General features: G+C 54.6%; 2 protein-coding genes across 4 annotated transcripts; both read left to right on the forward strand.

Annotated features, from left to right (window-relative positions):
- Nucleotides 1-1,301: 1,301 nt before the first annotated feature.
- On the forward strand, nucleotides 1,302-12,742 carry LOC116464045 (enhancer of mRNA-decapping protein 4). Of its 2 annotated transcripts, XM_032147311.2 has the most exons (29): nucleotides 1,302-1,570; nucleotides 4,174-4,330; nucleotides 4,717-4,828; nucleotides 5,102-5,201; nucleotides 5,447-5,636; nucleotides 5,739-5,886; nucleotides 5,971-6,075; nucleotides 6,396-6,505; nucleotides 6,590-6,673; nucleotides 6,766-6,861; nucleotides 6,967-7,069; nucleotides 7,187-7,367; nucleotides 7,467-7,539; nucleotides 7,642-7,733; nucleotides 7,817-8,004; nucleotides 8,080-8,201; nucleotides 8,293-8,446; nucleotides 8,790-9,223; nucleotides 9,309-9,413; nucleotides 9,498-9,650; nucleotides 9,730-9,766; nucleotides 9,901-10,078; nucleotides 10,187-10,342; nucleotides 10,442-10,557; nucleotides 10,659-10,824; nucleotides 10,909-11,095; nucleotides 11,188-11,407; nucleotides 11,796-11,959; nucleotides 12,182-12,742. In XM_032147311.2, exons 1-29 carry the CDS (start codon nucleotides 1,489-1,491, stop codon nucleotides 12,372-12,374), a joined length of 4,206 nt encoding a protein of 1,401 aa, XP_032003202.1. In that variant the 5' UTR covers nucleotides 1,302-1,488; the 3' UTR covers nucleotides 12,375-12,742. The 2 variants fall into 2 exon arrangements, with proteins under 2 accessions (XP_032003202.1, XP_058290940.1); XM_058434957.1 differs by having other exon boundaries at nucleotides 9,901-10,342.
- A 129-nt stretch (nucleotides 12,743-12,871) lies between these two features.
- Nucleotides 12,872-14,536, forward strand: LOC116464046 (neuritin-like protein). Of its 2 annotated transcripts, none has more exons than XM_032147313.2 (3): nucleotides 12,872-13,208; nucleotides 13,922-14,054; nucleotides 14,176-14,536. In XM_032147313.2, the coding sequence occupies exons 1-3, from the start codon at nucleotides 13,130-13,132 to the stop codon at nucleotides 14,459-14,461; spliced, it is 498 nt and encodes a 165-aa protein (XP_032003204.1). In that variant the 5' UTR covers nucleotides 12,872-13,129; the 3' UTR covers nucleotides 14,462-14,536. The 2 variants fall into 2 exon arrangements, with proteins under 2 accessions (XP_032003204.1, XP_032003205.1); XM_032147314.2 differs by having other exon boundaries at nucleotides 13,943-14,054.
- The last annotated feature ends 7,508 nt before the right edge of the window (nucleotides 14,537-22,044 follow it).

Here is a 22,044-nt window from a genome sequence, read left to right on the forward strand (position 1 = left end):
GAAGGGCCTGCCCTATCCCCAGAAGGATCAGGATCATATCCAGGATGCCCCACATACACCAAGCCAGGCAGAGGGCAGCTCAGCTCCTGTCCCATCTGCTTTGGATATCATTACCCAAAGGCAGGTAACCCGAAGAGCCAGCCTTCACTGCCCACAGAGCCAGGCCCAGTTGGGTTGGAGTATAGGTCAGGAGCTGTGGAAGGAGGCAGTCTGTGAGGGACTCATGCTTTAGGAGTCCTCACCCCTCAAACTGCTGCAGGACATTGCCAGGCCTCTCTCTACTTCCTTCCTTAGCATACGGACTTCATGCTATCTTCAAATTCCAGGGAGTCTTAGCTATTAGGACAGTTTCTGCTTCTCCATTTTGGGGACAAACGCCTTGCCCAGTACAAATCTAGCCCCTCGTCCCACAGACTTCTGGATAGTATAAACCTAGTGGCAACGTAGCAACCATAGGCTAGAACCAAACCCAAGATTTGGGTCAGTGCCCTGTTAAGGGTTTTAGGATTGGTAAAGACACCACAGCTAAATCTGACGTGTAAAAGGATACCTTTCCCCCGTCCCACTACGGGTGGAGGCTAAGGACCTCCTCAGATCCCATAGATTGCCTGGTGACATTGGGCACAGGGCTGGATGGTGTGCTGTTTGAGAGGACAGCATGCTCAGATTTCAGTGGGAATGATCTCTAGGCTGATGCGTATTTGGAGAAGTGGGGGTGGGGAAGAGGTAGGTGCCTGCTGCCTCAAACCACCTTGTGTAAAATCTGCAATACAGCTTCTTCCATGTACCTGTGCCTGAACTGTCTGCAATAAAGAAGAATTTGTAAATTGTGATTTCTTTCTTCCAACCTGAGGGTGCCAGGTGGGACAAGGGGATGCTGGGGGACAGTAGGGAACAATGACTGATCATTGTAGTGGGACCATCTCCCCTGCTCTTGCAATTCCTGAGTTTTATGACCTCGAGGGTAGCCTCAGGCCTTGAGTTATTCCGACCCATTCCCAAAGGGAACCTGAGGGACCTTAGCATGGGCGGCTGAGTTGACCCCGTCCTAGGACCATCGGAGTCCATGCTCTGGGAGTGGGCAGGGACCTGGCGGCTTCTGAGTAGAGTAGGGCTTTGGGTGGCCCAGTGCGTGGACGCTTACTTCAGCCCTGTGGGACTTCCCCGACCTCGCGGGCACAGGGGCGGGGCCGTCGAGGGGGACGGGCTGCGGGAGGGGTTTAGACTTCCGCCCCCAGCCCGGAACCTTTCTTCTCCGACCCTGGCAGGTTCCGGGAGCCTCAGCTCGTGGGTGCCGGAAGTGGAGGCGGTTGGTGGGGTTGGCGGGGCTCAGCGACGCTGCGCGGGCGGCGGTTTCCGAACTGCGGGTGGACTGAGTGTAGTGACCAGCGTCCCGCTGTCTCGCCCCGTGGCGGGTGGGCGAGGGTGCGTTGTGCGCGGCGGCGGCGGAACCAACGCGGTGCGGGCGGGGCGCCCGCCGCTGGGCCCATGGCCTCCTGCGCGAGCATCGACATCGAGGACGCCACGCAGCACCTGCGGGACATCCTCAAGCTGGACCGGCCCGCGGGCGGTGAGCGGGGGTTGCGGGGGTGGGCCCCAGGCGAGCTGACAAAAGGGCGGCGCGCGTCTGAACCGCCCTTGGGGCCCACAGCTCCCTTAGGACTAGCTCTGGATCCTCCCGGCGGGTAAGGGTGGACGGAGATTGACTGTGCCCCTCGAAGGGCGCAGACCCCTGTGTGTGACCCCTCCCTATCTTGTCCTTAGGCTGTTCTGCCTCGTCCTTCAGCGTCTCGGTTGAAGGTGAGGCCCCTTCCCTGAGTCCGCTGGGGCCCTCTGGTTTCCTGGCCCCGAGGTCTCTAGTGTTCCTGGGACTGGCCTAGCTCCTCTTCCCTTTCGCCATGGTTCAGAGGCCTGGTCTGGGCTCCGTATATGGAATTCTGGGCCCAGGCTTAAGCGCGATGCTGAAGAGCCGCCGGTCCCTCTCCATAACTTGCCCTTCTCTCTGGAATAAAGACTCCAGGCCTCCCGTTCTGAAACTGATTTCCAGGAGGAAGGTGTCCAGTCTCAATTCCGTGTTCTTTCTGGGATGAAGGCAAATCACAGACCGCACCACCCTGACTGAATTATGCTACAAATATCTGCAAGCCCTAATTGGTTCCCATTCATTCATGTTTCGCTTTGACTCTTAATGATACCTCAGAACTAGTCTTGCCCCCAAAGATTCCCCAAGACACAGCTAACAGGGTTGTAATATACCGTTGTCATTGAAAGAAAGGAGTGTCTCGATACTGTGATGGGCATGGGAAGGGTGGAGGCTGGTGAGTGCGGAGTGCAGGTCTGAGAGGGGAGACTGGGCTAGGTCTTGTAATGTGAACAGGGGCTTGGGTGTCAGGAAGGGCACCCAAGCCACCTATGTAGAAGCCACCTATTAGGAAGAGGAAATAGCACGTGTGCAGGCACTAGTTTACTGACAGGTTTAGGGATCTCTGAAGTGGCCGGTGATGATGCTGTGGGTGTACAGTGGAGAATTGATGTTTCCTCAGCTCTTGTTCTTACACCTGCTGGGAGGCCCAGACTGGCTGCTTCTGGAAGCAGGCACTGGTGCTCACTAGGGGTGGATTCAACTAACCCCTACTTTCAGAAAATCCATCTGCTGCCTGAGACCACTCGGCCCTTTGTCCCAGGCCTGGAGTGCGTGCCCTCTTTACTCATGAGTTGGGCGTGGACCTCTCCTGCTGCTCAGCTGCTTTGTAGACTAGACTCCGCAGAGATTTGGTAGAGCCTGGCATGGCCAACCATGTACAGCCTGGGCCTGCTTTTTGGTTGTCCTCATGGTACCCTTCATGGAAGGGAGAGTTGTCAGCTTGTCCCTGAGCAGCTAAAGTGGCTCTGATCCGAATGAAGTGGCCTAGGGGCTTTCCTTATAACTCCTTTGTTATTGATTGGCACATGATTCCCTTGTTTGCCAAGCAGCTCTTTCTTGTCTCCTCTCACTGGACGACCAGGTCAGAACTCAGACTGTTGAGGGCTGGGCACGGTGGCTCACGCCTGTAATCCCAGCACTTTGGGAGGCCAAGGTGGGTGGATTGCTTGAGGCCAGGAGTTTCAGACCAGCCTGGCCAACATGGTTTCTTAACATGGTGAAACCTCGTCTCTACTAAAAATATAAAAATTAGGTGAGCTGTAATCCCAGCTGCTTGGGAGGCTGATGCAGGAGAATCCCTTGAACCCAGGGGGTAGAGGTTGCAGTGAGCCAAGATCGTGCCAAAATAATTCAAAGACTGTTGTGACTGGAAACTTGCTATGTTCTGAATGTGGAGCCCTAGGCTCCTTGCCACCTGGGGATGTTGGAAGTGGTATGTGAGCCTATGAGAGTGTTTGAAACCCAGCCAGTTGCAAAGAACTGAAATGCTGTCTTTCCTTACTCCACACTCTGCCCCATAGTTTCTCTCCTTTTGGTCCAGCTCCTTTATGTCCCTGCCTTCTGTATTTACCTGCCCGAGATAGCTTCTTCTGAGCCATTTCTGTGTGGGGCAGCCCCTTCCACATCTTACCAGTGCCCTTCCATGCCTTAGGAGCCCATCTTCTCTCCAAACTCTGACACTATGTTGGTCTAGGCCTTGATCTCTCTCACCCAGATTCTCAACCATTCTGCATGCTATCTTAGAGTAATCATCCCACTGGCCAGAACTGACCATGTCACCTTCCCTTTTGAAACTCTTTATGGTTCTCACGACCCACAGAGAGAGTCTAAGTGCCACAGCATCATACCTGATGCCTCTGTAGCTTTGTTTTCCCTCCATCTTTCCTGTGTTTGTGTGTTCCAATCACACTAACTGCCGTATAAAGTCTTTCCTGACCCTTCCTATGCCCTCACTCAGAGTCCACAGAGTTCTTCTGTAGTGACCCAGACCTGAGTATTCACTGCCCTCAAAGGGTCCTTGATGGCTTGTACCCCTCCCCCAAGTAGAAGAGCCTGATGCTCATCCTTGGTCCTGCCTACATTAGTGTTTATGGAACGAGAGATGAACACAGGGCCCTCCTCCTCATAGACATGCTTTGCTCAGTTGAGTGTTCCTAGAGCACCTCATAGTTCTTGAAGGAAACTCTGAAAGGGGAGAGGCTTGTGGGCAGGTCGAGCAACCTTATCAGAGTGATCCTCTTTGTCCCCAGGCCCCAGTGCAGAGAGCCCACGGCCATCCAGTGCCTACAATGGGGACCTCAATGGACTTCTGGTCCCAGACCCTCTCTGCTCAGGTGATGGTACCTCAACAAACAAGACTGGTCTTCGGACCATGCCACCCATTAACCTGCAAGAGAAGCAGGTCATGTGAGTACCTAGGAGACGACAGTAGTGGTGATGGTGTGTTTGGGGTGTCTGCTAGCAGAAGGCATGAGATGGGGAGTGAGCAGGGCCAGCAGCCTCTGCTGCTTCCTCTTTAGATGACCTGGGGTGGAGCTTGAGCTTGCACTAGGATGAGAGGCAAGGACAAGCTCAAGGGTTTGGCCTGGATACCTGGTTTAGAATGAAAGTAGGCTCATTCCCAAGGAAGGAGGTGAGCAAGTGGAGCTGTGGGTCTGGGGCCAGTGGACCAGGCAAAGCTGACATTGGACTAGATACCTTCACCAGTCTGGCTATGTCCTCGCTTCCTCCCAACCCTGCCCATTGAGCCTTTGGGTGAACAAGAGACAAAGTTTTTGCATTCTTCCCCACAGCTGTCTCTCAGGAGATGATAGCTCCACCTGCGTTGGGATTTTGGCCAAGGAGGTGGAGATTGTGGCCAGCAGTGACTCTAGCATTTCAAGCAAGGCCCGGGGAAGCAACAAGGTAGGTACTAGGATGCTGTGGCATATATAATGTATGGGGGCACACCCAGCCTTTCCAGTCTCCCTCATGCTGCCAGTTCCTATGGGGACCACCTTGACACTTTCCCAGTTTCAAGAAGCCAGGGCTGGGTGCCAAGCCTCTGTGGGAGTCTGGCTCCAGGAGGTAACAGTGGGTAGCTGGACTTGCATCTGTGTCCTCTCCCATCCCCAGGGATGTTGGGGGCCACCTAGGCTCTGGGGAAGTTCCATGACTTTTCTCATCCTGGGTTCTCAGGTGAAAATTCAGCCTGTCGCCAAGTATGACTGGGAGCAGAAGTACTACTATGGCAACCTGATTGCTGTGTCTAACTCCTTCTTGGCCTATGCCATTCGGGGTGAGTAAAGACAGTGAGGAGGAAGGAATGTTTTCCTGGACGTCCCACAGAGCCAGTTCCGACATCAGGCCACTCAGGCCTTAGGGGTACAATGGAAGGTTTGTCCATGCTGCCTCTTGGGGAGCTGGGTGGGAAAACCAAGCTTGAGACTATGGTGGTGGCAGGGAGACAGGCAGGGGCAGTGCTTCTCTGCTACTGCCTGTGCCTGAATACGTATTCATGGTCCACTGCTCTCCTGATTCCAGCTGCCAACAATGGCTCTGCCATGGTGCGGGTGATCAGTGTCAGCACTTCGGAGCGGACCTTGCTCAAGGGCTTCACAGGCAGTGTGGCTGATCTGGCTTTCGCGCACCTCAACTCTCCACAGCTGGCCTGCCTGGATGAGGCAGGCAACCTGTTCGTGTGGCGCTTGGCTCTGGTTAATGGCAAAATTCAGTATCCATTCCTTCCTGTGGGTGGTGGGACTGAAGAAGGGTGGGCGGAGCTGGGGTGTCACGCCTCTTCATTCACCTATGTAGCCCTTAACACCCTGCTCAGAGAAGAGATCTTGGTCCATATCCGGCAGCCAGAGGGCACGCCACTGAACCACTTTCGCAGGATCATCTGGTGCCCCTTCATCCCTGAGGAGAGCGAGGACTGCTGTGAGGAGAGCAGCCCAACAGTGGCCCTGCTGCATGAAGACCGGGTGAGGGGGCTGACATGGCGAAGAGGCGCCAGAGAAGCCATAGCGTGGGGTTAGGCTGCACACTCACCTCCCTGTGCCTTCCAGGCTGAGGTGTGGGACCTGGACATGCTCCGCTCCAGCCACAGCACCTGGCCTGTGGATGTCAGCCAGATCAAGCAGGGCTTCATTGTGGTAAAAGGTCATAGCACGGTAAGCCTGTGACTGCCTGCCTCCCCTCCCCTCTCCCCTTCCTCGTATCCATCTTCTGTTCCCTATATCCACAGCTGCCCGGGCAGCTTTACTAGCATTCTGCCCATGGGGACTCTGAGCTCAAAGTGGCCCTCACCTGTACAGCTTTCTCCTTACCTGGCAGCACCCTGCAGGTCTGGCCTTCTCTAGGAACCCTGTTCATTTAGTCAGTCACACAAGCATGCCAGTCCCACCATGAGTCAGCCCAGCTCATTACCATCCTCACTTGGGAGGGGCTCGTTCTCACCTCTAGTCAGCAAAGCTTTTTGGGTTCTTTCTAGTGCCTCAGTGAAGGAGCCCTCTCTCCTGATGGGACTGTGCTGGCTACTGCGAGCCATGATGGCTATGTCAAGTTCTGGCAGATCTACATTGAGGGGCAAGATGAGCCAAGGTAAGGCAGGGCCTCAGGGACCAGGATCCTCCCGAGGTAGCCCACCCGACCACTCACTTAGGCCCCTCATCTGCCTACCTGCAGGTGTCTGCACGAGTGGAAGCCTCATGATGGGCGGCCCCTCTCCTGCCTCCTGTTCTGTGACAACCATAAGAAACAAGACCCTGAGTGAGTGAGTGGGCAGCCTAGTGGGTGGTGGGCTGGACCATGGCTCCCAGCAGGGGGCCCAGCCAGCCACTCACTGCCTTGTTGCCTTGCAGTGTCCCTTTCTGGAGGTTCCTTATTACTGGTGCTGACCAGAACCGAGAGCTAAAGATGTGGTGTACAGTATCCTGGACCTGCCTGCAGACTATTCGGTAAGCAGTGGCTGGAAGGCTGGGGGACTGGGCAGGGGCGGCAGGGTTGGGAATGTGGCTTCCTTCAGTTCTCAGGCTCATTCACTCTGCTTTGTGGCTCTCTAGCTTCTCCCCAGATATCTTCAGCTCAGTGAGTGTGCCCCCTAGCCTCAAGGTTTGCTTGGACCTCTCAGCAGAATACCTGATTCTCAGCGATGTGCAACGGAAGGTAGGCTGCCATGGGGTACCCTGAGCAGAGTTGGGATTATAGAGGAAGGCCAGGGGGCAGGTGGCACATCACAGCCCTTAGCCTCTGAGCTCAGCTAGGAATGTTCTGCCTGTGCAGGTCCTGTATGTGATGGAGCTGCTGCAAAACCAGGAGGAGGGCCATGCTTGCTTCAGCTCCATCTCGGAGTTCCTGCTCACCCACCCTGTGCTGAGCTTCGGTATCCAGGTTGTGAGTCGCTGCCGGCTACGGCACACTGAGGTGCTGCCTGCCGAAGAGGAAAATGACAACTTGGGTGCTGGTGAGCTGCCTCAGGGTCAGAGTTATGTGTCCATATATCTAGGGGGTTGTGGAGGCACAGAGAGGGCCAGGGGCTTCATCATCCACACTGTCCTTTCAGATGGTACCCATGGAACCGGTGCCATGGAGTCTGCGGCCGGTGTGCTCATCAAGCTCTTTTGTGTGCATACTAAGTGAGTGTTAGGGGAGGCCCACCAGTGTCCTGTCTGTGTCTGTCTCCACTCTACTGACCCTCGCTCTTGGAGCACTTTATTCTCCCCCTTCTTTTCCTGCAGGGCACTGCAAGATGTGCAGATCCGTTTCCAGCCACAGCTGAACCCTGATGTGGTGGCCCCACTGCCCACCCACACTGCCCACGAGGACTTTAGTGAGTAGGGCGTGAGAGGGAGGTAGGGTAAGTTGGACTGACCAGAGTCTGAGATCTAACTCAAGTGGCAACTTGCCCTGCAGCATTTGGAGAGTCTCGGCCCGAACTGGGCTCCGAGGGCCTGGGGTCAGCCGCTCACAGCTCCCAGCCTGACCTCCGACGAATCGTGGAGCTGCCTGCACCCGCCGACTTCCTCAGCCTGAGCAGTGAGACCAAGCCCAAGTTGATGACACCTGATGCCTTCATGACACCTAGCGCCTCCTTGCAGCAGGTACTCTCCCAGGGTAGGGGGACCTGGGAATGCCTCAGCTACAGGCCACAGGTCTTATTCCCTGCATCTCCCCAGATCACTGCCTCTCCCAGCAGCAGCAGCAGCGGTAGCAGCAGCAGCAGCAGCAGTAGCAGCAGCTCCCTTACAGCTGTGTCTGCCATGAGCAGCACCTCAGCTGTGGACCCCTCCTTGACCAGGTGAGGCAAGGGTCAGAGGTGGAGGATGGCAGGGGCTGGTACCAGATGATGCCAAGCTCTGGCTGCTGACACCTCAGCCTTCCCTCACCAGGCCACCTGAGGAGCTGACCTTGAGCCCCAAGCTGCAGCTGGATGGCAGCCTGACAATGAGCAGCAGCGGCAGCCTTCAGGCAAGCCCGCGTGGCCTCCTGCCTGGCCTGCTCCCAGCCCCAGCTGACAAACTGACTCCCAAGGGGTCGGGCCAGGTGCGTGAATGGGTGTGTGTATGTGTGTGTGAAGTGTGGGGAGCAGGTGGGCGGCAGCAGGGAAGGTGGGTGGTGGGCTCCTCCCAGTCCCCTGCTGCTGATCCTGCTCTACCCAACATGGTCCATGTTTCCCTGAGGTCATTTCACCCTCCTGTGTTTCCTGGTGGGTGTCTCCTCAGCCTCCCTGTCCCCACCTCCTCTTCTTGGCTGTGGCCTCATTTCTGAGGCCCCACTTCCTTGCTGCCCTGTCTCTTATTACTACTAATACTAATGCCTCGTCTCTGTGCCCCCCATCCCTGCCTCACTTCCTGCCACTTAAGCCCCCATCTTTGGCCCACCTCAGGTGCCTACTGCCGCCTCTGCACTGTCCCTGGAGCTGCAGGAAGTGGAGCCCCTGGGGCTACCCCAAGCCTCCCCTAGCCGCACCCGTTCCCCTGATGTCATCTCCTCAGCTTCCACTGCCCTGTCCCAGGACATCCCTGAGATTGCGTCTGAGGCCCTGTCTCGTGGTTTTGGCTCCTCTGCACCAGAGGGCCTTGAGCCAGACAGTATGGCTTCAGCCGCCTCGGCACTGCACCTGCTGTCCCCACGGCCCCGGCCAGGGCCCGAGCTCGGCCCCCAGCTTGGCCTTGATGGAGGCCCTGGGGACGGAGATCGGCATAGTACCCCCTCCCTCCTGGAGGCAGCCTTGACCCAGGAGGCCTCGACTCCTGACAGTCAGGTTTGGCCCACAGCACCTGACATTACTCGTGAGACCTGCAGCAACCTGGCAGAAAGGTGAGGAGCTTGGGAGGGGAAAAGTGTGCTAGCAGGAGGGGCTTCAGATAGATTCATCCACTGCTGAGTTGGCCTGTCCTCCCAGCCCCAGGAATGGCCTTCAGGAAAAGCACAAGAGCCTGGCCTTCCACCGACCACCATATCACCTGCTGCAGCAACGTGACAGCCAGGATGCCAGTGCTGAACAAAGGTGGGAGCCACTCTACACCATTGCCCTCATGGGGGGATGGGCAGCAAGTGGGCAGGGGCTTACTCCTCCTTCCCCTTCCCACAGTGACCATGATGATGAGGTGGCCAGCCTTGCCTCTGCTTCAGGAGGCTTTGGCACCAAAGTTCCTGCTCCACGGCTGCCTGCCAAGGACTGGAAGACCAAGGGATCCCCTCGAACCTCACCCAAGCTCAAGAGGAAAAGCAAGAAGGATGATGGGTAGGGAGGAATCCTAGGGAGGGAGAGGGTGGTCTCCAGGCTGCCTGACGTAGCCTGAGGTGCTTCTCACCCATGGCAGGGATGCAGCCATGGGATCCCGGCTCACAGAGCACCAGGTAAGTGAATGAGCCCACTTTGTACTTGTGGAACTTCACCCTGCGGGGGTGGAGAAGGGCTCTGGGCCATTCCCTAGTCTGGTGTGTGGGGATGGGTAGGGCAGGCATCTTGTGACTGTCAGTGCTACTGACAGGTGGCAGAGCCCCCTGAGGACTGGCCAGCACTAATTTGGCAACAGCAGAGAGAGCTGGCAGAGCTGCGGCACAGCCAAGAAGAGCTGCTGCAGCGTCTGTGTACTCAACTCGAAGGCCTGCAGAGCACAGTCACAGGCCATGTAGAACGTGCCCTTGAGACCCGGCATGAGCAGGAACGTATCCTTGAGGCTGGTAGCACAACATGGCATAGGGATGGGGGCAGCATTCTTGGCCTGGGAAGGAGTACACGACCTGCTCCAGGCCTGTTCCTTAGCTATGGCACAGAGCGGCGGCTGGAGCGAGCACTGGCTGAGGGGCAGCAGCGGGGAGGGCAGCTGCAGGAGCAGCTGACACAACAGTTGTCCCAAGCACTGTCTTCAGCTGTAGCTGGGCGGCTAGAGCGCAGCATACGGGATGAGATCAAGAAGACAGTCCCTCCATGTGAGTTTTGCATGCAGACTCCCTTTGGGTGGTTCAGGTGGGAGTGGGGTACCTGTCAAGCTTCTTATGGCTCCACCTCACCCTCTTCCCCTCTCACAGGTGTCTCAAGGAGTCTGGAGCCTATGGCAGGCCAACTGAGCAACTCAGTGGCTACCAAGCTCACAGCTGTGGAGGGCAGCATGAAAGAGAACATCTCCAAGCTGCTCAAGTCCAAGGTGCTATAGGGCCCAAGATGTGGGTGGAGGTGGTGGTTCCTGGGCCTAGTCAGGCCAGGCTGGGCTCAGGCTTTCAACTTGGCCCCTCCCTCTAACCCCAGAACTTGACTGATGCCATCGCCCGAGCAGCTGCAGACACATTACAGGGGCCGATGCAGGCTGCCTACCGGGAAGCCTTCCAGAGTGTGGTGCTGCCGGCCTTTGAGAAGAGCTGCCAGGCCATGTTCCAGCAAATCAATGATAGCTTCCGGCTGGGGACACAGGAATGTGAGTGGGGTCATATGGCCCAAGGTGGGAGGGGTTATCCTCTTTTCTACTGTTCCCCTTATAGTCCCTGTGGTCACCCCTCAGACTTGCAGCAGCTAGAAAGCCACATGAAGAGCCGGAAGGCACGAGAACAGGAGGCCAGGGAGCCTGTGCTGGCCCAGCTGCGGGGCCTGGTCAGCACACTACAGAGTGCCACTGAGCAGATGGCAGCCACCGTGGCCAGCAGTGTTCGGGCTGAGGTGCAGCACCAGCTGCATGTGGCTGTGGGCAGGTGTGTGGGCAGAGTACCGGGCAAGGTGGTGGGCTTGAGAAAGGCCAGACTAGGCTCCCTGTCCACTTCACCTCACTCACTTCCCTTTGCAGCCTGCAGGAGTCCATTTTAGCACAGGTACAGCGCATCGTTAAGGGTGAGGTGAGTGTGGCGCTCAAGGAGCAGCAGGCCGCCGTCACCTCCAGCATCATGCAGGCCATGCGCTCAGCTGCTGGCACACCTGTCCCCTCTGCCCACCTTGACTGCCAGGCCCAGCAAGCCCATATCCTGCAGCTGCTGCAGCAGGGCCACCTCAATCAGGCCTTCCAGCAGGTACGATAGGCATTAGGCCCTGGTAAGGGTCACATGTCTTGACAAGGCCCACACACCATACATTGTACTCCACCCATCACCTTTGCACCTTCTGGCCCCAGCAGACTGTTCTTGGTTCCCTTTGGCCTCCAGGCCATTGTCCCTGCTGCTTCCTCTTCCTGGACCCCTTTCTTCCCACCTAGCCCACCTTGCTTTACAACTACCCTTCTCAGGAACCATTTCCCAATCCCCTAGGGTAACTACACAGCCCTACGGGGCTCTCTCTGAGTTCCTCTGGAGCTCTCACTAGCCCACCCTGTGGTCATCCTCCCCCAGGCCACACAGTTCAGACAAGCAGACATTCCATCCTGATATTTGCTATAAACACTGCTGCTTTTTTCTCCTCCAGGCGCTGACAGCTGCTGACCTGAACCTGGTGCTGTATGTGTGTGAAACTGTGGACCCAGCCCAGGTTTTTGGGCAGCCACCCTGCCCACTCTCCCAGCCTGTGCTCCTTTCCCTCATCCAGCAGCTGGCATCTGACCTTGGCACTCGAACTGACCTCAAGCTCAGGTAAGTGGGGGCAGCCAGGGATAGGGAGATGAGCTGGGGAGTGGGGCAGTGGGAGGGAGCAGTTTGAAGCTGACGCCCACTTCTGCCTGAATCCTCTCCCTAATTTTCTCCACCAATCCTTTCTGCCTTCACCCAGAGGGTTCCCCCTGGGCCTCGGTGCCACCAGGGGGCGCTCCTGTCTGCTAATGCCCACCTGTAGCCTGTCCTTTCCCTCGTCCCCAGCTACCTGGAAGAGGCCGTGATGCACCTGGACCACAGTGACCCCATCACTCGGGACCACATGGGCTCCGTTATGGCCCAGGTGCGCCAAAAGCTTTTTCAGTTCCTGCAGGCTGAGCCACACAACTCACTTGGCAAAGCAGCCCGGCGTCTCAGCCTCATGCTGCATGGCCTCGTGACCCCCAGCCTCCCTTAGCTGCTAAGCCTGCCTTGCCCAGGGGTGGGATGGCACTGAAGGCCAGCAGACAGGCCTAGGCTGAGGCAGGGTCACGGCTGGCCTTTACCTGTTCAGGCCCCCATCTCTGGGGTGTTTGGGGGTCAGGGAGCAGGGATCACTGGCCGTGGTCTACAGGGTGTGGTAGTCAGAAGGTTTAGGCTGGGCCCAGGGCAGGTATTGTGCCTGCTCGGGTTCTGCCATGCTTGGAGCATGACCCTGAGATCGTGACACCACTTGAGTGGAATTTTCCATGTTCCTTTTTACCTCTAATTTGGATCTTTTTGTTTTTGAAAAACATTGAGAAATTCAATTAAATCTTTTGGAATAAAATGGAGTATGTGTGTGCTTTTGGTTTGTCTTTGGTGTGACTCTCATAACTGCTGTCTGTTCGTTCCCTGCCCATCTCTTCCCCGTGGAGCTCTGTCTAGGCCAACCCAGCCAAGGGGCCGGGTTACCCATTCATCTGCTCCAACTGCCTTCCCAGATCTCCCTTCTCCCTCCTTCTATGGGGTGAGGGTCCAGGGGCCTGCCCAGCACCAGCCTGTGCTCCTGGGAATTTCTGCTCTCTGAGGTCTTCTCGCTCCTTTTCCCATCTGGGTGTTGGAGGCGGAGCCACCAGCTGGGTTCGGAGCCCCACCCCCAGCTCCCATCCAATCACCGTCCCTCCCTCCGGGGGTTGGGCGGACGGGCTGCACTCCAAGCAGCTAGCTCCCGCACTAGGCTCTCAGCCAGGGATGATGTGCTGCTGCTGCCGCCGCTGCTGCTGCCGGCAACCACCCCATGCCCTGAGGCCGTTGCTGTTGCTGCCCCTCGGTGAGTGCGGGCGTCCGGGGCCCGGGCCACACCCCCTTCTCGCCCAGCCAGGCCAGGCTGGGCATAGGGTGTGTGGGAACGCTGGGTGCCAGGGTGGAGAAGAGTTGTAAGGGCTCCAGGAAAGTGAGAGGCACAAACAGCCCCAGTAATGGGGGAAGGACTCCAAATTTTGCATCCCCTCTTATGATAAAGGGAGACATGCCAATGGCAGGACTTATAGACCAGCCGTAGGATCCCTAAGTCCTCTCTGAGGGTCTGGCCTGGATCCCAATACCTCTGCATCCTATCTTGTCTCTCCAAAAATATCTATCTTTAGAGAGAGTTCGGAGGGCCAAGCAAAGCTTGTCTAAACCGCAGAGAGATGCACCTGTTCCTGGTCCGGGGCTTCTGGACCTCCCTCCCCTCCACCTTGTCCTGACTCCTTTACATGGACCCTTCTCACTCCACCTGCGGCCCCAGAAGCTCAGAGGAAGAGCTGACTTGGGGGACACAACACCCCCTCCCCCTGTACAAATCCCAGTCTGAGTCCTACCTTGAAGGGGGCCTGGGTAGGTAATCCCCAGACTTGCCCTTTAGTTCGCTGGGGCGCCCTTTTTCCGCTGAGTCACATCCCCAGAGTGCTCCCAGGTAAATAAGCCCCTGGGGGCTGGGGGACGGGCCTGGCTCATCCTATCTACCATTCCTCCCCCACCCCACCCCCACCCCACTTCTAGTCCTTTTACCTCCCCTGGCAGCAGCTGCAGCGGGCCCAAACCGATGTGACACCATATACCAGGGCTTCGCCGAATGTCTCATCCGCTTGGGGGACGGCATGGGCCACGGAGGCGAGCTGGAGACCATCTGCAGGTACCGGTGGGTGTGTGAGGCAGTGGCCCAACCTGTGCCACCATTGGGGACTGAACCTTTTATTTCCCAAGTTAAAGTCTCCTTGCCTCACCTAATCCCCCTAATCCCACTCCCTTAACAGGTCTTGGAATGACTTCCATGCCTGTGCCTCTCGGGTCCTGTCGGGCTGTCCAGAGGAGGCAGCTGCAGTGTGGGAATCACTACAGCAAGAAGCTCGCCAGGCCCCCCAACCGAATAACTTGCACACTCTGTGCGGTGCCCCGGTGCATGTTCGGGAGCGCGGCACAGGCTCTGAAACCAACCAGGAGACGCTGCGGGCTACAGCGCCTGCACTCCCCATGGGCCCCGCACCCCCACTGCTGGCGGCTGCTCTGGCTCTGGCCTACCTCCTGAGGCCTCTGGCCTAGCCTGTTGGGTCGGGTAGCAGCGCCCGTACCTCCAGCCCTGCTCTGGCGGTGGTTGTCCAGGCTCTGCAGAGCGTAGCAGGGCTTTTCATTAAAGGTATTTATATTTGTACTAAGCTCCTTCCTTTCTCCTGGCTGTGGCCTTGCTTGCGGCTGGGGTCAGGGACTCCTAGAAACTGATCCTTTGCTTGGATGGAATGGGTGGGGCTGAGGGCCACCACAGGGGACTCAATCTTCCTCCTTACAAACACTCATTTCCCAGTGGCAGCGCAAAGCTTTCCATTTCGTGCAGGTCCCAAGAGCTCCTCCAGTGGAGACTGGAGATCTGCCAGAATGCACAGTCTTCCTCTACCTTCCTGTGCTGGCTGAGGTCGGGAGGGTGGGGTCTCAGCCCTGCACTCCTAGCACTGCCTACCCCTTCTATCCTGGCCCCTGGGGGCCAGGTGAGCTGGTGAAGTGCCCCTGATCTCAGCTCCATCCCTTCCCCAGCCTCTGGGCTCCTGACCATTTCACCTTCTCCTCTCTCTGCCTGTCACCTCAGCCTTCAAGGCACAGCACAGACTATGTGCTCAGTCCCTTCTTCTGGGTTTCTGGTCTATCTGAGGGAGGCCTGTTCTAGAAGGTGGGGAGCCTCTGTTGAAGTCCACATTCAAGCCCCTGCTGTGACCTGAAGTGGCAAAAACTGGAGTCACCGTAAGGGTTCCTCTGGCCTCTGCTCTCCACAAGCTTGTTCTCTTTTTTTTTTTTTTTTTTTTTTTTTGAGACAGAGTCTCTCTGTGTTCCCCTGGCTGGAGTGCAGTGGCGCGATCTCGGCTCACTGCAAGCTCCACCTTCCGGGTTCACGCCATTCTCCTGCCTCAGCCTCCCGAGTAGCTGGGACTACAGGCACCTGCCAACACGCCCGGCTAATTTTTTGTATTTTTAGTAGAGACGGGGTTTCACCGTGTTAGCCAGGATGGTCTCGATCTCCTGACTTCGTGATCCGCCCGCCTCGGCCTCCCAAAGTGCTGGGATTACAGGCTGGAGCCACCGCGCCTGACCTCCACAAGCTTGTTCTTTGAGAAGAGGTAGGCAGTGTGTAGTCAAAACAATTGCAGAAGGCTTTCTGGAAGCCGTGGAATGAGAGCATGTGGTGTGCGAGGAGCCACCCTTCATACCGGTGGAAAGGAAGAGCAAAATCAGCTAGGCAGAATCTGAGGAAGGAGGAAGCCTTCTGGGGGTAGGACCCTCTTCTGATCAGCCTTCTCCCACCACTGCCAGGATCCTATTCTAAGCCATTACCCCACGGTTTACAGAGGCACTGCCATAGTCTCCTCATTGACTTCTATTATCGCTCCCTCCACTTTATTCTTTACTTTCTTTCTTTCTTTTTTTTTTTTTTATTGTCACCCATGCTGGAATGCAGTGGCACAATCTCGGCTCACTGCAACCTCCGCCTCCCGGGTTCAAGCAATTCTCCTGCCTCAGCCTCCCTAGTAGCTGGGATTACAGGTGCCCGCCACCATGCCCGACTAATTTTATATTTTTAGTAGAGATGGGTTTTGCCATGTTGGCCAGGCTGGTCTCGAACTCTTGACCTCAGGTGATCCGACCCCCTTGGCCTTCCAAAGTGCTGGGATTGCAGACATGAGCCACCATGTTTGGCCTTATTCTTTACTTTCTTTTTTTTTTTTTTTTTTTTTTTGTGAGACGGAGTCTTGCTCATCGCCCAGGCTAGAGTGCAATGGCGCGATCTCCGCTCACTGCAAGCTCCACCTCCCAGGTTCACACCCTTCTCCTGCCTCAGCCTCCCAAGTAGCTGGGACTACAGGCGCCAGCCACCATGCCCAGCTAATTTTTTTTGTATTTTTAGTAGAGAAGGGGTTTCACCATGTTAGCAAGGATGGTCTCGATCTCCTGACCTCGTGATCCACCCACCTCAGCCTCCCAAAGTGTTGGGATTACAGGCATGAGCCACCGCGCCCAGCCTATTCTTTACTTTCTAAATTGAAAAACTCAGCTAGGCACAGTGGCTCACTCTTGCAGTATCACCTCCTCTAGGAACTATTCCCTAACCCTGACTACAAGCTGAATCAGAAGGCTCCTCTAGGTCCACACAGCTCCTGGATTCCCTTCTGCCTCAGTACTGATAGCACTAGCTTGTTATTGTCCAGGTACAGGTCAGAATTCCCCACTGTGGATTCCCCAAGGGCAGGAAGTCCTTTTTGTCAGAATCCTCATTGTGTCTCTAGCATCCAACCTAGGGCTGGATATAAAGGGTGCACTTGTGGGAGGGTGTGGAATGAAAGATAGAACTCTTAAGTCCAGCATGAGTAGTGCTACAGTAGGCAAGAGCTTGGACTGAGAATGACCCCACTGTGGAGGTGTGTCATCTTGGGGTGGCACCTTTACCCTGGGCATACTGCTGGGAAGGATGGTGCTGGGGCTGTATACCCCAGAAGTCTTCCAGAGCTGGTCTTGGATGGCTAGGAGCAGGGGCCTGGCTGTTCTGGCCAGCCGTCAGGGAGATTACCATCCTCCTGCTGTGACCTACTTTTCCCCTGGTTTTTGCTAAGTCCCTACTCTTCCATGGAATAGAGCAGGGCTTGGGGAGCGGGGAATGAATCTGCTCTCTGGCTAGGGGCTTAAGGGCTTTGTGTGTTTTATCCTAGAGCTGGAGGAGAGGGGTGGGCTGATAGCCAAGCTGGCTGGGCCCTGGGCACAGCTGCCCAGGCCAGAGCATCATGGTGATGGTGTTTCTCACATTTGCAGCACTGTGGACAAGGAGTACCTTATTGTTCTGAGAGAGCCTGGGGGATGGATGTCCTGACCCCAGTCCCCTCTGCATTAATATATCTCTTCACCTAAGGACCTCCCTCCTGCTCTTCTCCAGAGCCCAGACCAGCACATAGTAAGGGTTCAATAAATATTTGTTAATTAATGCACTGAATGTCTGTAAAACAGGAGTGTTGTGTAGATTTCTGAGTGCCATCAACCCTGGAATTCATATTACTTTTAACCCTCACAACAACTCTGTAAGGTCAGGATTATGACCCCCCGTTATATTTTATTTTATTTTTTGAGACAAGGTCTCATTCTGTCACTCAGGCTGGAGTGCAGTAACCCAGTCCTGGCTCACTGCAGCAACCCACTCCTGGCTCACTGCAGCCTTGACCTCCTGGCCTCAAGTGATTCTCCAGCCTCAGCCTCTTGTGTAGCTAGGACTATAGGTCTGTGCTACTAAACCCAGCTAATTTTATATTTTTGCAGAGACAGGGTCTCATTATGTCACCCAGGCTGGTCTCGAACTCTTGACCTCAAATGATCCTCCTCCCTCAGCCACCCAAAGTGTTGAGATTACAAGCACGGAGCTATCCTCACTATATAGCTAAAAAAAGTGAGGCTTATGGGCCGGGCATGGCGGCTCATGCCTGTAACCCTTGCAGTTTGGGAGGCCAAGGCGGGTGGATCACCTGAGGTCGGGAGTTCGAGACCAGCCTGACCAACATGGTGAAACCCTGTCTCTACTAAAAATACAAAAAATTAGCCGGGTGTGGTGGTGCATGCCTGAAATCTCAGCTACTCAGGAGGCTGAGGCAGGAGAATTGCTTGAACCCAGAAGGCAGAGGTTGCGGTGAGCTGAGATCATGCCATTGCACTCTAGCCTGGACAACAAGAGTGAAACTCCATCTCAAAAAAAAAAAGAAAAGAAAAATGAGGCTTATGGCCCAGTGCGGTGGTCCATGCCTGTAATCCCAGCACCCTGGAAGGCTGAGGTGGGAGGATAACTTAAGGCCTTGTCTAAATAGGCCAGGCATGGTGGCTCAGGCCTGTAATCCCAGCCCTTTGGGAGGTCGAGGCTGGCGGATCACCTGAGGTTGAGAGTTCGAGACCAGCCTGACCAACATGAAGAAACCCTGTCTCTACTAAAAATACAAAATTAGGCCGGGCACAATAGCTCACGCCTGTATCCCAGCACTTTGGGAGGCTGAGGCAGGAGAATCGCTTGAACCCAGGAGGTGGAGATTGCAGTGAGCCGAGATCGTGCAATTGCACTCCAGTCTGGAAAACGAGCAAAACTCCGTCTCAAAATACATAAATAAATAAGCAAGTCAGGCATGGTGGTGCGTGCCTGTAGACTCAGCTATTTGGGAGGCTGAGGTGTAGTGGGATTTTAAGGAATCAGAGAGACCGATGGGGTTCAGGAGGATATTTATTAATTATTTAGGTGCGTCGGCCCAGTCAGATTAACATCCAAAGGACTGAGCTCTGAACAAAGAGTTAAGTTACCTTTTAAGTATTTTGTGTGTGTGGGGGGGGAGATCTGTGCAGGGGGAAGCATATCACAGAAGCAAGAAACAAAGACAGTTATTAAATTAATTGAGACATGCATTACATCATTTCTCTTTTTTTTTTTTTTTTGAGACAGAGTTTCACTCTTGTTGCCCAGGCTAGAGTGCAATGGCGTGATCTCAGCTCACCGCAACCTCCGCCTCCCGGGTCCCATTTCAAGCAGTTCTCCTGCCTCAGCCTCCTGGGTAGCTGGGATTACAGGCACGCATCACCACACCCAGCTAATTTTTGTATTTTTGGTAGAGATAGGGTTTCACCATGTTGGCCAGGCTGGTCTCGAACTCCTGACCTCGTGATCCGCCCACCTCGGCCTCCCAAAGTGCTGGCATTACAGGCGTGAGCCACCGTGCCCGGCCACATTACATCATTTCTTACTTTTCAAGGAGAAGCATGTTTTACGACTTGAGTTTATCTGTCTAGTGACCTTGCAACTGCACAGCTAGTCAAACAGGGTCTTCACAATGCCTGGGAAAGGAGGAGAGATAAGGCTTCCTAGCCACAGAAAAACAGGCAGTTAATTTTTTTTTTTTTTTTTTTTTTTTTGAGACGGAGTCTCGCTCTGTCGCCCAGGCTGGATTGCAGTGGCGCGATCTCGGCTCACTGCAAGCTCCGCCTCCCGGGTTCACGCCATTCTCCTGCCTCAGCCTCTCCAAGTAGCTGGGACTACAGGCGCCCGCCACCACGCCTGGCTAATTTTTTTGTATTTTTAGTAGAGACAGGGTTTCATCGTGGTCTCGATCTCCTGACCTCGTGATCCGCCCGCCTCGGCCTCCCAAAGTGCTGGGATTACAAGCGTGAGCCACCGCGCCCGTCTTTCTCAGGGGGAATTGGGTTTTCTTACATACAACTGAGTTTCTACTTACACATTATTTAATTTCTTTTAATTCCTGTTCCAGAGACAAGAGGATCCCTTGAGCCTAAGAGTTCGAGGTTACAGTGAGCTTTGATTGCTGCCATGCACTCCAGCCTAGATGACAGAGCAAGACCCTGTCTCTATTAAAAAAATTAAAAAGCCTGGGCGCAGTGGCTCACGCCTGTAATCCCAGCACTTTGGGAGGCTGAGGCCAGTGGGTCACCTGAGGTCAGGAATTCAAGACCAACCTGGCCAAAATTTAAAAAATAAAATGAGGCTGATGAGGCAGATGTCTTGCTTAAACTCAAACAGCTCTGGAAGTGTCAGAGCTGGGATTTGATCCCAGGTATGTTTGGCCCCAAAGTCTATACCCTTAATTATTGCACTAGACTTTTGGAAACAATTTTTTAACTTTTTTTTTTTTTTTGAGACAGAGTTTTACTCTTCTTGCCCAGGCTGGAGTGCAATGGTGTGATCTCCGCTCACTGCAACCTCTGCCTCCCAGGTTCAAGCAATTCTCCTGCCTCAGCCTCCCAAGTAGCTGGGATTACAGGCGCCCGCCACCACGCCTAGCTAATTTTTGCATTTTTGGTAGCAATGGGGTTTCACCGTGTTGGCCAGGCTGGTCTCCAACTCCTGACCTCAGGCGATCCACTCACCTGGGCCTCCCAAAGTGCTGGGATTACAGGCACGTGAGGCACCGTGCTGGGCCACCATTGTTCTTTTTAAATGAAATTGTAAGAAACCTTACTACGGCTGGGCGTGGTGTCTCACGCCTGTAATCTCAGCACTTTGGAAGGCCAAGGAGGGCAGATTACCTGAGATTAGGAGTTTGAGACCAGCCTGGCCAACATGGCGAAACCCTGTCTCTACTAAAAATACAAAAGGGCTGAGTGCGGTGGCTCACACCTGTAATCCCAGCACTTTGGGAGGCCGAGGTGGGCGGATCATGAGGTCAGGAGATCAAGACCATCCTGACTAACATGGTGAAACCCCGTCTCTACTAAAAATACAAAAAATTAGTTGGGTGCGGTGGTGGGCACCTGTAGTCCCAGCTACTCGGGAGGCTGAGGCAGGAGAATGGCGTGTACCCAGGAGGCGGAGCTTGCAGTGAGCTGAGATTGTGCCACTGCACTCTAGCCTGGGTGACAGAGCGAGACTCTGTCTAAAAAAAAAAAAAAAAAAAAAAAAATTGACCGGGCATGGTGGCAGGCGCCTGTAATCCCAGCTACTCAGGGAGGCTGAGGGAGGAGAATTGCTTGAACTTGGGAGGCAGAGGTTGCAGTGAGCCGAGATTGTGCCATTGCACTCCAGCCTGACAACAAGAGCGAAACTCCATCCCAGGAAAAAAGAAAAGAAAGAAACCTTACTACATAAAATAGACAACAATTTTTTTTTTTTTTTTTTTTTTTGAGATAGAGTCTCACTCCCTCACCCAGGCTGGAGTGCAGTGGTGCAATCTCAGCTCATTGCAACCTCTGTCTCCCAGTTCGAGCTGTTCTCCTGTCTCAGCCTCCCGAGTAGCTGGCACTACAGCAGCCTGCCACCACGCCTGGCTAACTTTTGTATTTTTAGTAGAGACAGGGTTTCACCTTGTTGGTCAGACCGGTCTCGAACTCCTGACTTCAGGTGATCCACCTGCCTTGGCCTCCCAAAGTGCTGGGATTACAAGTGTGAGCAACGGCGCCCAGCCAACGACAATGTTTTATTGGTGTTAATTTATTTTTAGGTTTAAAGTATAACATTAGCTTATACAGTCAATCAAAGACAGTTCCATGTGCAAAGTACATACTCAATAAAGATTTGAATACATGAGCTACTGAAATGGGGAAGATGGATGGAGGTTACAATGCACTTACCATCTGCAGCACCTATTTTTCCCCCTCCAAGTTGGGTTGACTGTAAAGTGAACCAGTTCTGATCCTATAGAGAAGTCATTGTGAATGGTAACAATTTTTTAAAAATCCGCTTGCTTTTCAGACTCGGCATATAAATTAAATCAACAACAACAAATAACCATGAGTCCAGAAGTTGGCCCAAGATTGAGTTCACCAATCTACAAGTTAACCCTTTGCATCTCTTCTTTGATGGAGGCCAAATTCAACACATGGAGTGTTGAAATTATTCTAAGTGCAGTTTTAAGAAATAGATTTTGTTAATGAAAATTAAGTCTATCCTTTGTGGAGTTCCAGAGGCACTTCCAGAAACCTCTGTTGGAAAGCATTGTTTACCCAAGCTCGCATTACAGAGTCCCCTTTCCCCCAACCAGAAACTTGAAACTTTCTCCCTATTTCCCGCGATCCTTCCTTTTTCTATCACCGATCCGTCTCGCAGGCAGCGGTCAAGTTACTTTGAGCGACAAATAGACCCACCCCCTCAGGAGAGTGCCCGTCCCCGCCCC

This window comes from Hylobates moloch, unplaced genomic scaffold, assembly GCF_009828535.3.
Source record: "Hylobates moloch isolate HMO894 unplaced genomic scaffold, HMol_V3 SCAFFOLD_145, whole genome shotgun sequence".
NCBI classification, from domain to species: domain Eukaryota; kingdom Metazoa; phylum Chordata; class Mammalia; order Primates; family Hylobatidae; genus Hylobates; species Hylobates moloch.

Coding starts and splice junctions, on each gene's coding strand:
- LOC116464045 (XM_058434957.1), top strand. CDS start 1,489: ATGGCCTCCTGCGCGAGCATCGACATCGAGGACGCCACGCAGCACCTG. Junction 8,202..8,292: donor GTGGACCCCTCCTTGACCAG/GTGAGGCAAGGG, acceptor TTCCCTCACCAG/GCCACCTGAGGAGCTGACCT. Junction 9,767..9,900: donor CCCGGCTCACAGAGCACCAG/GTAAGTGAATGA, acceptor TGCTACTGACAG/GTGGCAGAGCCCCCTGAGGA.
- LOC116464046 (XM_032147313.2), top strand. CDS start 13,130: ATGATGTGCTGCTGCTGCCGCCGCTGCTGCTGCCGGCAACCACCCCAT. Junction 13,209..13,921: donor GTTGCTGTTGCTGCCCCTCG/GTGAGTGCGGGC, acceptor CCCCACTTCTAG/TCCTTTTACCTCCCCTGGCA. Junction 14,055..14,175: donor GAGCTGGAGACCATCTGCAG/GTACCGGTGGGT, acceptor CTCCCTTAACAG/GTCTTGGAATGACTTCCATG.